This window comes from Homarus americanus, unplaced genomic scaffold (assembly GCF_018991925.1).
Source record: "Homarus americanus isolate GMGI-L3 unplaced genomic scaffold, GMGI_Hamer_2.0 scaffold23598, whole genome shotgun sequence".
Taxonomy (NCBI): Eukaryota; Metazoa; Arthropoda; class Malacostraca; order Decapoda; family Nephropidae; genus Homarus; species Homarus americanus.
In genome coordinates, this window is record NW_024731054.1 from 140,001 (window position 1) to 156,449 (window position 16,449).

Consider the following 16,449-nt stretch of genomic DNA (forward strand, 5'->3'; position numbering starts at 1 on the left):
CTAACCTAGCTAAAGGAGGTAAAAATAATCAAGTTTTTGGTCTCCTGTAAATAAAGTTCACTTTCAATGATGAAGACTTGTGTGTCACCACATGGGAAGGGAAGGTTCATATTCAGTCTTAATATTCACTTCACTGTTGTATCCTTCCTGGGTAGTTGTATTGTTGGTCATCTCATTGACCCAACAAAATCTCCTCTGATTACTTGTATCAGATGATTCTTTATTTTTATCTTCTTTATTAAAAAGATGAATAATTTATATTAGTCAGTTGCTTTTAATGAATGTTATGGGAGCAGTGTAGAAGAATGTTAAGTAGAATTAGCTATTGTATTTTTTAATCCATATAATAGTTGTTATGCTTATTATTGTTAAGGGGAAATTCTATTGGATTTCTGTAGTGCAGTATTTAGGGAGCAGAGTATGGTCATTTCTGTTAATCTTTACAAACAAATAATTTCTTCCAAGTAGGTGTGTGTGGGTGTGACAAGTTCTCACACTTCTTCTTGTCACTTTATGATTTTTCATTCAGATAAAATTATGCAGTAGTAATGATGAAGTATTGAATACCTCAAGAAATATACATCTTTTCCTTATTTCACCATAGGAATTGCCTTCTCATTTACTCTTCCAGATTTTAAAGACATAACTACAGTACTACTTATTTTTGTGTCATCATTCTTTGATGGAGAAATATTATAGCAACCTTTTTAAACTAAGGTGACCCCTCCAGGACAGCTAGGAACAAGTTAAAAGTATATCTTGGAGTCATAATTTTTATAGTTGTCCTCATAGCTAAGGCTGGACCACAGGAGTCTATATATGGTAACTCCCCCCTAGTTGTCCTCATAGCTAAGGCTGGACCACAGGAGTCTATATATGGTAACTCCCCCCTAGTTGTCCTCATAGCTAAGGCTGGACCACAGGAGTCTATATATGGTAACTCTCCCCTAGTTGTCCTCATAGCTAAGGCTGGACCACAGGAGTCTATATATGGTAACTCCCCCCTAGTTGTCCTCATAGCTAAGGCTGGACCACAGGAGTCTATATATGGTAACTCCCCCCTAGTTGTCCTCATAGCTAAGGCTGGACCACAGGAGTCTATATATGGTAACTCCCCCCTAGTTGTCCTCATAGCTAAGGCTGGACCACAGGAGTCTATATATGGTAACTCCCTCCCTAGTTGTCCTCATAGCTAAGGCTGGACCACAGGAGTCTATATATGGTAACTCCTCCCTAGTTATCCTCATAGCTAAGGCTGGACCACAGGAGTCTATATATGGTAACTCTCCCCTAGTTGTCCTCATAGCTAAGGCTGGACCACAGGAGTCTATATATGGTAACTCCCCCCTACATCAACCTCCAGTTTGGAATACGATGTTGAAACTCGAGTCTACAGAATTGATTGATATTTTAGCAAAAGAATGAAGTGAATGAATTTGTTGTTACTAAGACTTCTGTGTATTCAGGAAGATAGAGAGAAACTATGCCTGGAAAAAGGAGGCATCAATACATATAATGAAGGCATTACATTACAGTCCTATTTTAAGAAAGTCATCCATTGTATTTCACAGCATCAGGATAACATCACTTGTGATAATACTATATTTTTATAGTGTTAGGCTTTGTTTATTTTTTAGTCCTTCAAGGTACCTCACCTCACATGGTAAAAAGAGAAAGTGACATTCAATTACCTGGATATTTTACTAATTGCCACTTTGAGGTATGCATGGGCCTCGCAAACTCTGGGAGTGAATGTTGGTTTTATATATATATTTTTATTATTAATATTAATGTCTTTATCTTTTTTATTACTGTTTTGTTACTACTCTGATCTTTTTATTATTAGCATTAATATAATACAGTATATTTAATTTCCTTATTTTTGGGTTTTAATATTTCCCTCTTGATTGTCTTTCATGTTGATATTATGAGTATTGATGGCATGAGTTTTATTTATTTATTTATTTATTTTATATTTTATTTTTTGTATTTTTTGCCGCCTACAATCCCTTCTGAAAATTACCGTACAGGGATTATCTTCCCAAAACTGTTACACGAAGAATTCCCTTCATCGTGTTTTGGCAGTTGTATAAGTACTGTAAAGTACAACAGTTACTTTCCTGCAATAAGAGTACAGTAATATGATGTATTAAGATTAAGTGGATATAATTGACATAGTGAAAAACGGACAGTGTAAGATTAAGCAGTAAAAAATAAGTTGGTCAATTGGTCATCTTTCGATAGTTAAATCGGGTCAAATAGGCCTAAGCACTACTGGACTGGACTCTTATGGAATTTAACTACTCAGCAAAGTCCTCATGGTTAGATAAATTCAAGGTAAATTGGGACCCATTACGTATATCGATCATCTTTGATGGGTAGTGTAAAATTTGACAAAATGGTCTGCATTGTGAATGGGTTACAAAAAATAAGTAAATAAACCTGTATTTCTTATGCCCTGGTTATGGAAAAAGTCCTGTCAGTAATGTACTTTGTCCCATCCATAAAACCTGAGACTCTAGGTTCTAGAGTCTAGAACCTGTGAATCCGAGACATCACACAGTGTGCCATCTGTGGGCCTAATAATGTGTGATGTCTTGGATTCACAGGTTCATGAGTCTCGGGGTACATGGATGGGACAAAGGACTGACAGAACTTCTTACTGTGACTGTACATCAGCTAACACAAGAGCCAATTATACGTTCGTCAGTGAAATGAATAAGCAATACATTACTTCACTTATGTAGTTCTCTTCAAACAAAGTAATCGGTGTTATGTGTAGCCTGTTAAAATTTCACCTTATCTGTGAGTTCAGAACCAGACTTGGACTCCTGGTAAATTACAACTCCCCGAAGTAAGTCCAGAAGTCCTCTGATGTTATTGTTATGATATTACAGATTACCGAAGTTAAACCAAATTCTTAGTCTAAAATAAATGGGGGTAATAAATTTAAATGTTTAATGATTTTTACTTATTTATTGTCACATTGAAACAATCATCATAAAGTGTCTATTGCAGGATTGTAATGCTCAGAAAATAAATCTTAATTTATTGTTTTTTGTGCACATAGTACCGTATAGGTAAGTGCATTGAGTAAACAGCCACAATGGTAAATATTGTGAACTGTGGTGTAATGGGATATCAATGATGAACAACTCGGCTAAGATTGAAAACAGTTATTAGTGCCATCAGTAGTCATAGTGTCACTTTGTAGGATACTTTTCTTATGGATTTTCATTATAACTGTTTCTATATCCTGAGACAGAGATGTGTTTGAAAGGAAAGAACAGTTACTAGTATCAAAAGACAAGTTAAATCATGTGGTAGATATCCAGCCCTGAATTCTCCCATAGGCCCTGAGTCTTTAAAAGATAAATTCAAACATATCTTGAGGCTTGCTGAAGTTGTTACCTATATTGGTGTTGGCCTAATTAACAGTCCCACTGCACCCCCTCCCACCCTTACCATACAGGCGACAGCAGGAGACCTCCCACGGTACCCTGTTGCACAAACTGGAGGAGACGTTTATTCACGAATCAATTCTTGCAAGGTATATTGCATGTGGCGGAGGATGCATGAGGCATGTTTCTCAGACTGTGTGGCAACTTATCTTTATTTTTAGTTTAGTTTTAATAATATATTTTTTTAGTTTAGTTTTAATAATATAATTTTTTAGTTTAGTTTTAATACCTGTATTATAATTTTTTAGTTTAGTTTTAATACCTGTATTATAATTTTTTAGTTTAGTTTTAATAATAAAATTTTTTAGTTTACTTTTAATAATATAATATTTTTAGTTCAGTTTTTCTAGTAGTATAATTTTGTAGTTTTGATTTTATTTTAGATATTTAATTTATTTGCTAAGAAAAAAGTAAAACATTACTGTATATTTAATTTTATTGTCACTGGAGATGCTTTAACACAATTTCTGTACTGTCTTAACAGTTATTTGGTGTAAAATGGTTAACTTTGTTAAAAACCTCAGTAATTCACAAATATACAGTATATTTCCTTTGTCATGTTGAAAGTTCTAGAGGAATTAGCTTAAGCCATTGATGGCAAAACTACTGTACGATAATTAAATGAAAATGATGTTTATCAAGAAATTGTCATAAGCTGTGTTAGTGTGTGTCACTTCACACAAAAATACCTCACCCAAAAGTTTGGTCAGGCAGGAGTGCCATGCGTGAGGTGATTAATGCAGCAGAAAATCTTCCATATTCTTGTCAATGGGTTCTTTTGGCCATTTTTACGGTGTGTTATCAAACTCAACACTGTTTAAATTGATTTCCTCATCTCTAGTCTCTTTGTATGTCAAAGAAAATCTATCTTTTCTTCACAATCTCATTTCTTAGTGCAAGTAATTGGTAACTGTTGTGCATCACAAGTAAGCCATGTCACCTTACCGAGTTGCATTTAGTCCTTCAACACGTAAAGTATATTAAGACCGTCAAAGGTTTATCCTACTATAAATTTTAGTTGAGTTGAAAGAGGGAATCGTCCAGTATAAACTCATCAAGCAACGATGTTAAAGCCTCACCAGTGACAGTAAATACAATATTATTAAAATGAGGGTGAGATGTGTTAAGGCTCATCATAACTGCTAAAGAAGGAATTATGTAGATTTATGATTTATTTTGTTTATTTTAGATTTGTTTATTCTTTTTCTTCTTTGTGTTCATAATGTTACTGTACAGAAAAACCAGAGTATATATAGTTTTTACATAGTTCCGTACAGAGGTAAGATGATTAGCATCAGCAGGAACAGTTTTTTAATGGCCAGTCTTTTTAAATTAAACCATAGTAATACGTAGATATTAAATGCCCCCTTTCCCCCCTCCCACCATTGCCCTACTTTTTATGGCAGTTCCTAATAATAGGGTCTCGTATTTAGCTGCTGAATTTACGACTTATAGCGGACAACTCGGGTTTATCAAATGCATTATCCAACACCACAGACGCTTAAGAATTTCACTGACTAATTAATCACTCCACTGCTTAGGGAGATTCACCTCAGGAATATCTTTTATTTTATTACTGTTGTGCAATGCTGAGTAAATATTTTTGGCCATAAATTCTACTGTAATAAGTTAATTACTCTCTCTGAAACAGAATATAACACTGAGGTACAATATTCTTTCATCCTTACAGTTTCCTTGAATGGTGTAATACTTGACTAGGTCTCCTAATACTTTTATTCCTGATTCAAGTTTCTTTCACCTGTTGTTTAATATAATCTGACACTGACAAAAAAATACAGTTCTTTTAGATAAACCATTGAACTTGTAAGACATTGAACTTGTAAGACATTGAACTTGTAAGCCATTGAACTTGTACACTCACCAAAAAAAGTCTTGTCACCTCATCTGCCTCTTCATGAACCCAGTCACAGATCTCCAAATCTCTGGGTTTGTGAAGAGTCAGGTGAGGCGACAGAACTTTTGTTGACATAATATTGAAAACAAATTTATAAGAATTTTGATATGGCATAGGAATCGGGCACTGTATTATATTTTAAAGCATTACATTGTTGCAAGGAAAATATTTACTCTGATATGCAATTAAAACATTCCTAATTAAAAATTTTGTTATAAATAAAGTTATTGTGATATTATTTAGAGGGGAATAAAAACCAAAACATATGCTTCAATAATCATAGGTGCAATAGATGTTCTGTTTGTTTTACCAAGTTGTTTTGGTCTGGAGTTGGTACCTCAGCACACTACACTATATACCGGTAGCACTATGATGAACAGTAGAAAGCATGCATCAGTTCATTCACTTGAGCAAGGCTATACAGTTTTTGTTCTTTAGCTGGCCAGACTTATCATTGTCATTTTAAGACTTAATTCTTACTAGATCCAGTATGACTATTTATGTTCTACAGCTGAATGGTTATTTAATTCTCCTTTTTTTATATTAAAAGAAACCCTTGAAATGTACTCCTGTTTCAGTCATTTATATTATTTAAAGCTTCACTGTTCTTGCCATGCACTTAAAAGTTACTAACAATAAATAGTATTGTTTGTACACTTAAGATTGCTAACAAGATAAACAAGAAGAAAGTTAATTGAATTCTTAACCTTTATAGATAAATGTGGAAATTTTTCTCTTCCATTATCTCTGTTGTTATGCAGTACTGTACAGTATTATCCTTTCTAACTTCTTGACTAGAAAGTCCTGGTATGAAGTCTCCTTACTTGTGGACAAGACATTTCAGTACAGCTTTTATTATTGACAGCAACAGATAGATTCTTAGTTAGAGATTTTTATTAAGGCAGAGGACCTCCATGACAGCTGATAGGGAATGTGAGCAGATGTAGAGAGTCCATCATTATGCAGCACAGCTTCCAAGAGTGAGGAAAAAATGTCTAACTGAACAATTAATTGGAATGAAAAATTTTTTAAATGCAGAAAGATTAATAAAACATAGGTGAACAAAATAATAATGATTTATCCATAGAGAATCCACTAATGTTTGCTCGTCACTAATGTTTTTTACTAACAGCCTAATGATAATTTTTTTAACAACTGTATTGTGGTTTATCTGCCATTCATGTAAATATGAAAATAATTTACTTTCATGCTGTGATAGATGATGGTGTTTATTTAATTATTTATACAAAAATTTATCGATGCTGTCAGTAACAGAATCATATACTGTAATGACTTTTATCTTGGTTCTTTCCATTGACCACCCATGAGAAATATTTGATAATGGTTCCTCAAAATATTCAGCCTCTGATTTTATGTTTCTCTATAAATATTACTCTCACTGAATCTTATCATTAGTTATATATAAGAAGTAAAAGTGATAATTGTGCCGTATAATAAAATTATGATGGTACTACAGTCGCGAGGCTCGGGAGTATCAGAGTCAGCGAGGGCCTCGTGATTCTGGCCGCGACAACCAACACCGACCAGTCAGTAATTACTACGAGTATGAGAGTGTGCAGGCCATGATTTCTCATGCCCAAGAGAACAGCAGCACCTCCCTGCCAAGAAGACATCATCCTCCACCACCTGGACCACCTCCAGCTGCAGCAGCTGCTGCATCTATTGCCAAAAGTAAGTACAGTACAGTACAGGGTACCTGTGGTGCAGCAAGTCTGCTAATGACAAGTTTTGCAAATAAAGATGATTTTGAGAGTTCCCAGTCTTTCTGTAAGACAGATTTGTGCTACTACAAATTTTGCCAATGAAATGATCCAATAGATTAGGTAGATGTTTGCAAAACTATTTTGGTATTGAATTTTCATTAATAAGTCTCCTAGACCAATTTTATATACTGTACCACACTAACTCCATACACAGTAGTATTGTACAATATCACTATCTCGTGTGTAGCAGCCAGTTGCACATAATACAGTACAGTTCATTTTGAATATAATTTGTTAGGTTCTAGTGAATAGGTTTTATATATAACTTTTTGTTTCTTATCAGATAGTGGAAACAGTGGCCAAAGCAACTCTTTGTTCCTTGGTACTTCCCAGCCACACCACATGTCTATGTTCAAACAAGCCTCGGGCTCGTTCATACATGGTAATCAGCCTGCACGTGTAGGCCACGCAGGAGTCAACGTGGGTCAGCCCGGCTCACTTACTGGTCACCGAGAACACACTGACATTCCACGGGAGCACCCTCGTGACGTACCCCACATGGAAGGCATCTACGCATCAGGTTATCGACCAGCGAGCCATTATACTGGGCCACACTATAAACCTCCTCCGCCACCGCCGCACCATCACACAACAAAACTCACAGTACCGGGTTCCAAAGTATGAGAATAACTTATCTCTGGAATTTAAAAAGGTGCTGTAAAAATTGTATAAATAGATTTATTCTAGTGCGGAAAAAGTGAAATGATTAATTTATTGAAAATCAAAAATATAATTTTGTGCATATGTGAGATAGAACATGTAAAATATGAGTGGTGACGAGCTGAGATTGTGACAGTGCTGTGAAAATTGTGGGGTGTAAATTATTCTGAAGTCATTGGTTTAAGAACTATTTTCCTTGCCTTGAATATGCTGACGGAGTGCTATTTCTCGGCATCCGTGGCCATGTATTTGTTGTACGGTGCAACATTCCAGAAACTGTATTTCTACTTTTAAGATTTAAATAATAAATTGTCTTTCTTGCCTTTTACATATAATTAAATTTTGTACAGAGAGTGAGGGACCAAATGTTCTTATATTATTACAGTACAGTACCTGGATAATGTGCAACTTTTATTCTTTTATATAACTTATAGTTATTTCAATTTGAAATGTGAATAATAATCGAAGATAATTTGGATCTTTGGATTCTAAAGACGAAGCCAAGGTTTTGAGGTTGCATCGGCTACCAGTTTCAAATCAGCGAAGTGATAACAAGCCAATTTTATTGAGCTTGCACCGTTTTTAATATATTTTACCCTCAAGTCATTTGTAAAAATATTACAGTGCTCCAGGATTGGGTGCCTTATCTATAGTGATTTGGATGAATATAAAGTGCCATCCATAAATATGCCTTGACAGTTCATAATGAACTGATTTGTCCATAAGGATTGTTGGAGATGATGCTAGCCTGACATGTGTACATGACCTAGTATTACATACATATATATGTACAGATTTATATAGATCCCATATATTGAAGGAGTATATTATTAGGTTAGCAAAAGTCTAAAATCTTACTTACATTTTATGCTGACTTTTATTATGCTTCTTTAGCTTTTAATAAACAAGAATCTTATTCGACACAGACTCTTCTAGACACTATCAACTCGACCAGTAGTTACGCTGTGCCAAAGTGACTTTGGGTTACATTCCTTAACAGACTTGTTGACCTGTAAACATTGGTTGTACAGGCCTCATTGTGTGTGGTCACTTACAGTTCTGTCATGTATGTACATTTTTTGTAAAAGTTTTTGTAAAAAGCATTAGTATGTAGGTATGTAAGAGGCAGTTTTTTATACTATGTAAATGGCAGTAGCAATGTGCTACTGGGCTGCATTATTTTCTGCTCAAGATGCAGCTCTACTGTGTTTTATGTAACTGGATCTATTCCAATACTCCAAAGGAAAATAAAGGAAATTTTAGTAATTTTTTGTATTATTGTGCTTGTGAATTGCATGAGTTACTTTCTGTATTTTCAGGTATCAGGTAAGTAATACTGTACTCTAGTTTTTGTAGCAACTTTTTATTTCTCTCTTATCAGTTTTCTATACAAGTATTGTTTCCCCTCTATATACATATGCCCAGTAATCAAAAAAAAAATTACAGTTACTGTACATATCACATTTTGCCTTTTTTATTTTCATTTTTTTAAAGCAAACATACACGGACAAATAAAAAACATTTTGACACCCTTTTTTCTTATAATAATGTGAACTTTCAACTATCACACAGTTACGATGCCACCCAGTATGCACAGAGATGCACTTACACTCAGTTTTACCTGTACAATGTTCATTGTTTTCTATATATTTATTCTTAACTATTACTTTTACAGAATATATAATTTTGAACTTTGTATGAAAACTCCCCAGTTGTGCAACATTTCCCTTCCCTGGAACTTAACTCCTAACAATACATGGGCTCTACCACTTGCAGGTACAGTAGTAGGCAGCTATCAAACAGGGAGGTACTACTGTTTGGGAAGGTATTGGAAGCATAATGTGTTGTCTAATGGTAGACCCTGCTGCCATATGGCATCACGAAAATTGTGACCAAGTCCCAGGTTGCTGATCTGATTTTCTGCCTCATTTACACACAATTGCAGGGTCTCAATTGTTTCTCTTTGACAACACAATGTATATATCATTTTTCATGACTGATTTGTTTTGTTTTTTTCCATTTCTGTAATTATTTGTGTATCAGGGAATACATATGCAAAAACTATGCTCCCCCCTCCATTTACTGGTCACTAGATACTACCATGGTGTCATATAGGATTATCCTATACAGTACAGTACTGTAATTATATCCCTAAAGAGTGTCGGAGCTCTCGGTTCTCCACATCATTCATTAGTACGGTAGATTACCTGACATAGGCTAATGTCTTTCTGCTTTAAGAGTGCAGGGTCAGGGGATTAGTGTGAACAGGCAACAGCATAGGACTAGTCAAGCCACAGCTTATGCAGTTCCTTGCCTGGCATCTCGGGTTGTCACATTTTCTGAGAGACCAATGGCTTACGTGTAAAAGCTGATTTGTGGACAATGACAACATACCGTACAAAGAATTAACTGGCCACTGATACACAGTAAATGATCAACTTCATAACACTGGTAAACAATGTAGTGTCAGGTCAGATTGGGGTACACATAAATCATATCAGCTCTGTAGAAGATTCCATTGTGACCAGGATTGAAGTAATTGTAGTTCAATTTAAATCTAAGTACTGTACTGTACTGTATTATACAGTACGTAATACCCTGTTGAAAGTTGATTCACTACTAAGCTCTCGCCTTTTAATGTTATAAAGTAAAATATTTGCTCATTCCAATGAGCCAGATGCATCCACCATTTTTGTTCATGCTCACTGAGCAGGCTAAGCATGTGGGTTGAAGGCCAGACTCGGGGGTACATGTTAAGCCAGTTTTTTATCTTGGAAAAAGCAAGATGCAAGATATTGCTGTGTATTATGTATTTGCAGTCCTAAAGTTACAAACAGGTTATGTTCCTGGGCCCTGTTTGCAAGTCGCAACAGTGTTAGGTTAAAGCACAATCCTTCATACAAAATAGTAATAATCCATACATAACAAATATTGTAAATACTGTACTTTAAATAAAGTGATGTTAAACAAATAAAGTAATGTAATGTAATAGGATTTTTTGATGAATTTATTGGGTTTGTTTTTTAATTAAGTGTATGTACCAGTAGTCAAATTAAACCATCATGTATCACTCATAAGTAAGAAATACCGTACAGTTGTACCCCGCTTTACACGGTTTCACTTAACGCGATTTCTCATATACGCGGTGCCTCGCCAGAACCGAACTTTCACTTAACGCGGTTCATCTACTCATATACGCGGGCACGATGCGCACAAGGTCGCCCAGTCATCAAAACATTACCTAGTTCTTCACCCGCCACCCACCACAGCCGGCCCAAGTCAGTGATAGTGATAATTATAGTGAGGATATGGACTTATATGGACTTTGAGGGGTTTGACAAAGAGGCCCTGCAAGCCTCTGTGGTGGACAGTGATACAATTGATACAAGTGATACAGGTGAGGGCCAATAATCTGCCCTCTGCCTCGGAACCAACCCCCCATCCCCGTGTGCCCAGCCATCTTTTCTACTAATGTAAGTGTTAAAAAACCTAATATTATTGATATTTTTCTTAATTATTAATTGTGTGTGCATACCATCATAAAGTTAAGATAATATTTTTACTACAACATAGTTGTGTGTCGTCAAAAAGTGGAGTTTGGGGGTCGGGCCAGTCTCTATTGGAATTAATCCCGTATGTTCTGTTGTTCACTTAACGCGGTACCCTGTGGGTTCAATTGACCGCGTTAAGCGGGGTACAACTGTACTTAGTAATGCATCTCCAAATCAACTGTGTTACATTATAAGGACAACTTAGAATGCTGATTTGCTAGCAGCTCTTTTCTCCAGGAATGCATCATGAGGTTTCAATGGGGTACAGTATTACTGTAATTACCAAATTTTTTGTAACTGTTTGAGATTTGAAGTCTCCACACACAGGTGTTCTCAGATGCAGAAAAATGTTGCACTCACAAGTCTAGGTAGTTGTGCTACCCTGGTGGCTTTTAGGGTGTAGGTTATGTCAGAGACACTTGTAACTCAGTCTTGCCAACTTCAAATGACCGTTGACACAGTGAGGTTGGGGTCATCCTATTTCTGTTCACAAGTGCTGACATGATAATGTTGTTAACGTTATGGGTCAGTTTGTCAGGTCATGTATAATAGGCGAGTCCTAGGAAGTTGCTTCAGTTTTGGGAGAGACATCTTACTGTGAATGTGTGGATTTACTTCAGTGTAAGACTTCAGTTTATAAGGTAAGATACAAGCTAATTCTGGAGAAAAATTTGGGCCTTTTAATACAATGTTTTTCAATTTGATTATGTTCAGAGACATCATTAACAGTTCAAACTACAGTACTCGGTACATTTTTCTTAACGGGGGAGGGGGGGTCTTACTGATCACATTGAAATTTTAATACAGTACAGTATTTAAACATTTCTAAAATAAAACTCAAGATGAAAAATAATAAATAAAGACCAATAGATAATATACAATTGGTTAATTGTTATGCTCTTTATTATACTGTACTGTACTGTACAGCATGTACTGTACAGCATGCCATGCCTACCCCCGCTATTTAGGACCTGACCTCGTGGTGACCTCTCTCTTCCTCTAGCTACAGCCGCAGCAAGCAACACCACCTCCTCTGCCTCTGCCTGGCGGCCCTCGCTCTCGCCAGCATAGCATCAGACAAAAGCCACCCCGATCAAAGTAGGGGCTTTTGTCTGGGTGGCTTTTGTCGGGGGGGCTTTTGTCTGTACCCCAGTGAGGATAGTGTCTTAGTATAAAATCGCAATGCTGTGAAACAAAATCTTAATATTTAATCTCAGTACCGCAGCAAAAGTCACATCAATATTTTTTAACCAATACTTTAATATTTCTTACCTTATAGTATTATGTCTTCCAACGAAGTAAATAACTGGATCGAAAACACAAGAGAACTTAAAAGTCGTCTAGCCTCCCCTCGTCTTGTCACGATGGAGACTTGTGCAGAACTGAAGTGAATTGCTTGTAACTGGTGGATTGGTCGGCTGTACATGAACTGATATGACCCGAGACTGCATGGTTTTGCAGCTACTGGAGACGTTAATCCTTCCCTTTGTATCGGCGGCAAGTTAATCCTCGTCGTGTCTGACCTAACACCTGACCCACACCACATGAGCTCACTGGCGTACTTGTTTGAAGTTGTTTCCTTAATCCTCAACAGGTTACAGGTTGTGTGTGTGGGGGGGGGGCGCATAGCAAGGGTGTAGCTCATGACGTGGCCGTGATGATGTGGGTCAGGTGTTAGGTCAGACACGACAAGGATTAACTTGCCGCCGATACAAAGGGATGGATTAACGTCTCCAGTAGCTGCAGATATGGGTGATGAGCAGACCCAAAAGTCCATCCCCCTAGCTACGCTAGTGACCCCACATACTCTTAGGCAAAAAGAAAAAAAATTAAAATACGGTACGGTGTATACTGTAAGAAAATTACTCAGTACGTATTGAATTCTGAGGTTTCAAGTAGTATATCCTTTGTCATGAAATGTTAGGAACCTTAAAAATATGTGATAAACCAATACAGTAATGTGTTAAGCCTGCCAAATCCAACCATTGGAGCTTGCCCCTCCCCTTGTCCCCCCCTTTCCTCTCCCTCCCTGGAAAAGTTCTAGTGGACACCCATGCCTGTGTGTTCAGAGTAGTAGCTCAAGTTTAAATTCAGTCTTATCTCTAGCAAAATTGGGTGATGATGCTACCTGCTGCAAATCACAAGCTAAGGTATTAGATACATGCTACAGTATAGTCTTTAATACTGTACATTTGATGGAGTAGTAAGAAAACAACTATACTGGAAAAACATTGATGAAGCAGACCACAAAAACTAAACAATTTGAACAGACAACACTCATCAAATAGCAGTCAGGACTGAGTTGTTTTGGTGATTCATATACAGTAGTAGTTTACTATGCAAGCGATTTTTAAGGTTTTATTCCTGTCTGCTCCTCAAGGAGTTTACTCTACACACTAAAACACACAATAAAAATAATAGTTCAGATTCTATGATGGATGATAGGTGAGTTTTCTTGTTCACTTAAAATTGTTACCCTCAAGTTTGCCGCCATTTGTGAAAATGCATGCTTATTAAAACTAATTCTCTTTGTCTTCTTACTTTGTTATAGGCTGCATGTCAAGATTTGTGTTTTGGGAAATACAAAGGAAAAGGTGAAAGGAAAGTCAGTACAATAAACCGCGACTTGAATCAGAATTTCTAACTTGATGGCGAATTTTGGTATTCATAAAGCTCTAATTGTAATCAGCTAGACACCGGTAATTGTTAAGTTAGTTCTTACACATTGTAGGATATTTAGTATTAAGTACCTGCCTCCTCGCGATCATCCGTGCTGGCCGTCACTAGGTTAACTATCTTTAATACTGTTTTAATCTGTAGTTGTGCTTTTCTGTTGCTTTGATTAGCCTCTCTCTCTCTCTCTCTCATTGTAAATACGTGCATACTTGCAGGTGTTTTATTTGTAGTCTACCATTTGCAATATTGTAATCTAATGTAACATTGATATATGAAAGCAAATTTTCTGAAATGTGACTCAAACTTATTACATAAAGTTATCTATCAGTATCGGTGACATTATATCAATACTGTATAAATATTAAGCTATTTTCCAATATCATGTATGGTTTGATATGCAAAAGACAAATCTTTTCTATATATATATATATATATATATATATATATATATATATATATATATATATATATATATATATATATATGCAAGTAAATCAGTGTAGGTGCGCGTGATCCAGGTATATGCTGTTAACCACAAGGAAGGAAGAAAACACGAGGTTCCCAAGCGCTTTCGTACAGTCTTGCTCACCCCTGAAGATGTGAATTATACGAAAACGCTTGGGAATAGCCCAACAACAATATTAAAGATCTAAGTAACTGACAACATAATTTACTTCTTTATCGTATCATTTATGTTGTCAACTACAGTTGTTTATGTCAAGGATGCCCGCAACTCACTGACTCCTGCTTCTGAAAGATATACTGTATATATGGTGCATACCCATTGGCTCTTGCCTTGTGACGTCATAATATACACGGTAGAACCTCATTGGTTCCAAGGTATAACTGTCTGGTGACGTCTTAAAGAAATACACAGTAGAGCCTCATTGGTTCATACCTGGTGAAATCATAAAGAAATATTCGTTAGATGGCTGTTGGTTCTCAAAATGTGACGTCATCAAATTAGATTGTGGATAAGCCAACCAGAGGCAGGAAATCAGACACGTGTTTGGTTTTCCGAGTCGAGGAAGGGATGACCTGCACGCCCAGGCAACGTGACACAAGTGTTGGGCGAGTGTTTACTATAACTTATGTGTTTATGGAAATGTATTCTTGGGTGCATGTGTTCATGTATGTGAATACGTGGCGAATGATTGCTCTTGAGCGTGTATGTTAGTGTATTTGTACAGTATATATTACGTGTATATGGATAATTTGACCACAGGATCTCAGTACACGATGTTCAAGGCAATATATAATAGTAATTATAAGTTCTATCATCACACAAGACACTGCATAACACCTTAAAATTTAAACAAGTACATTACAAAAAATGGAAACGCACCAATTAAAATTACCCAATAAAGCTTATTTATAAATAGAATAAGTAGTCATTTGTGTTTGTGAATGTTTCGTATGTATTATGTAAACACTCAAAAATATAGTCCTTTGTTTAATGTTTAGTGTGTGTGTGTGTGTGTGTGTTAGCAGCCAATCGAGAAGACTGCGTGTGGCGATATCAACACACACACACACATCTCCCTTTCACTTTCCACACAACGCTTTCTACTTTCTTAATCTATCCAACGCGAATATACTGTACTACACAAAATTCACAATGCTCTTCGTATCTTAGAAACAAGGAAAACACAACTACAGTACCATTCAGATCATTCGATAATAATGTGTAGATTCCCAAAAGTTCTTGCGTTATTTTACTCGCTAGATGATGAGATGGCACAATAGATATATTTAAACTTGTTAGACAGGATTCTCACTCTATTGGCGTTAAATGGTTATCTCTCGATCTTCTTCGAATTTAATGCAACTGTTTATGAATACTCAAAAATTATAATAGTTAATATTTATGTTCGTTTACGAGTTAATATGTATGTAGGAGAAATATATCCTGAAATTATATGTAAGCTAAGGAAAATTGCTTTAACTGGTGGAGGAAGTTTAAATATTACGTTCCTCTTCACTTGATTTATGAATAAGTCGTATTTATATATAATGATTGTGTAGACCATTACTGAGTGGTTTATTTTTTATCAATTACAGTAATATTAACGAGGCAAGTTGTAACAAAATGTGTTTTAAGGTAACAACACAACACAAATACAATCAACAAAATACATATATCTCACAATTATCGAACAACTTAAAAGGAAAAAAAAAACGACATGAAACTTATACACCAATTAAAATTTCCTTATTATAAACCAGCGAACGGACGACAATAGATAAAATTTATTGAGATTAATCAGATTTGTATGATAATTACCATCTTTATTTTTTTTTTTTACAAGGATTAGCCCACCCAGGCACAGGTCACTGACCCACATCGGGGCCTGGGGGGCGAAAATGTAATAATAATAATAATAATAACAGTAATAATATTA

At 35.9% G+C, this 16,449-nt stretch overlaps 1 protein-coding gene across 1 annotated transcript in view; it reads left to right on the forward strand.

Annotated features, from left to right (window-relative positions):
• The window catches only part of LOC121867419 (partitioning defective 3 homolog), a 46,213-nt gene extending 37,127 nt beyond the window's left edge, over positions 1-9,086 (forward strand). The window contains 3 exon segments of the mRNA XM_042367330.1: positions 3,473-3,550; positions 6,854-7,068; positions 7,444-9,086. Coding sequence (XP_042223264.1) covers positions 3,473-3,550; positions 6,854-7,068; positions 7,444-7,784 — 634 coding nt within the window. The 3' untranslated portion in view covers positions 7,785-9,086.
• Positions 9,087-16,449: the final 7,363 nt, after the last annotated feature.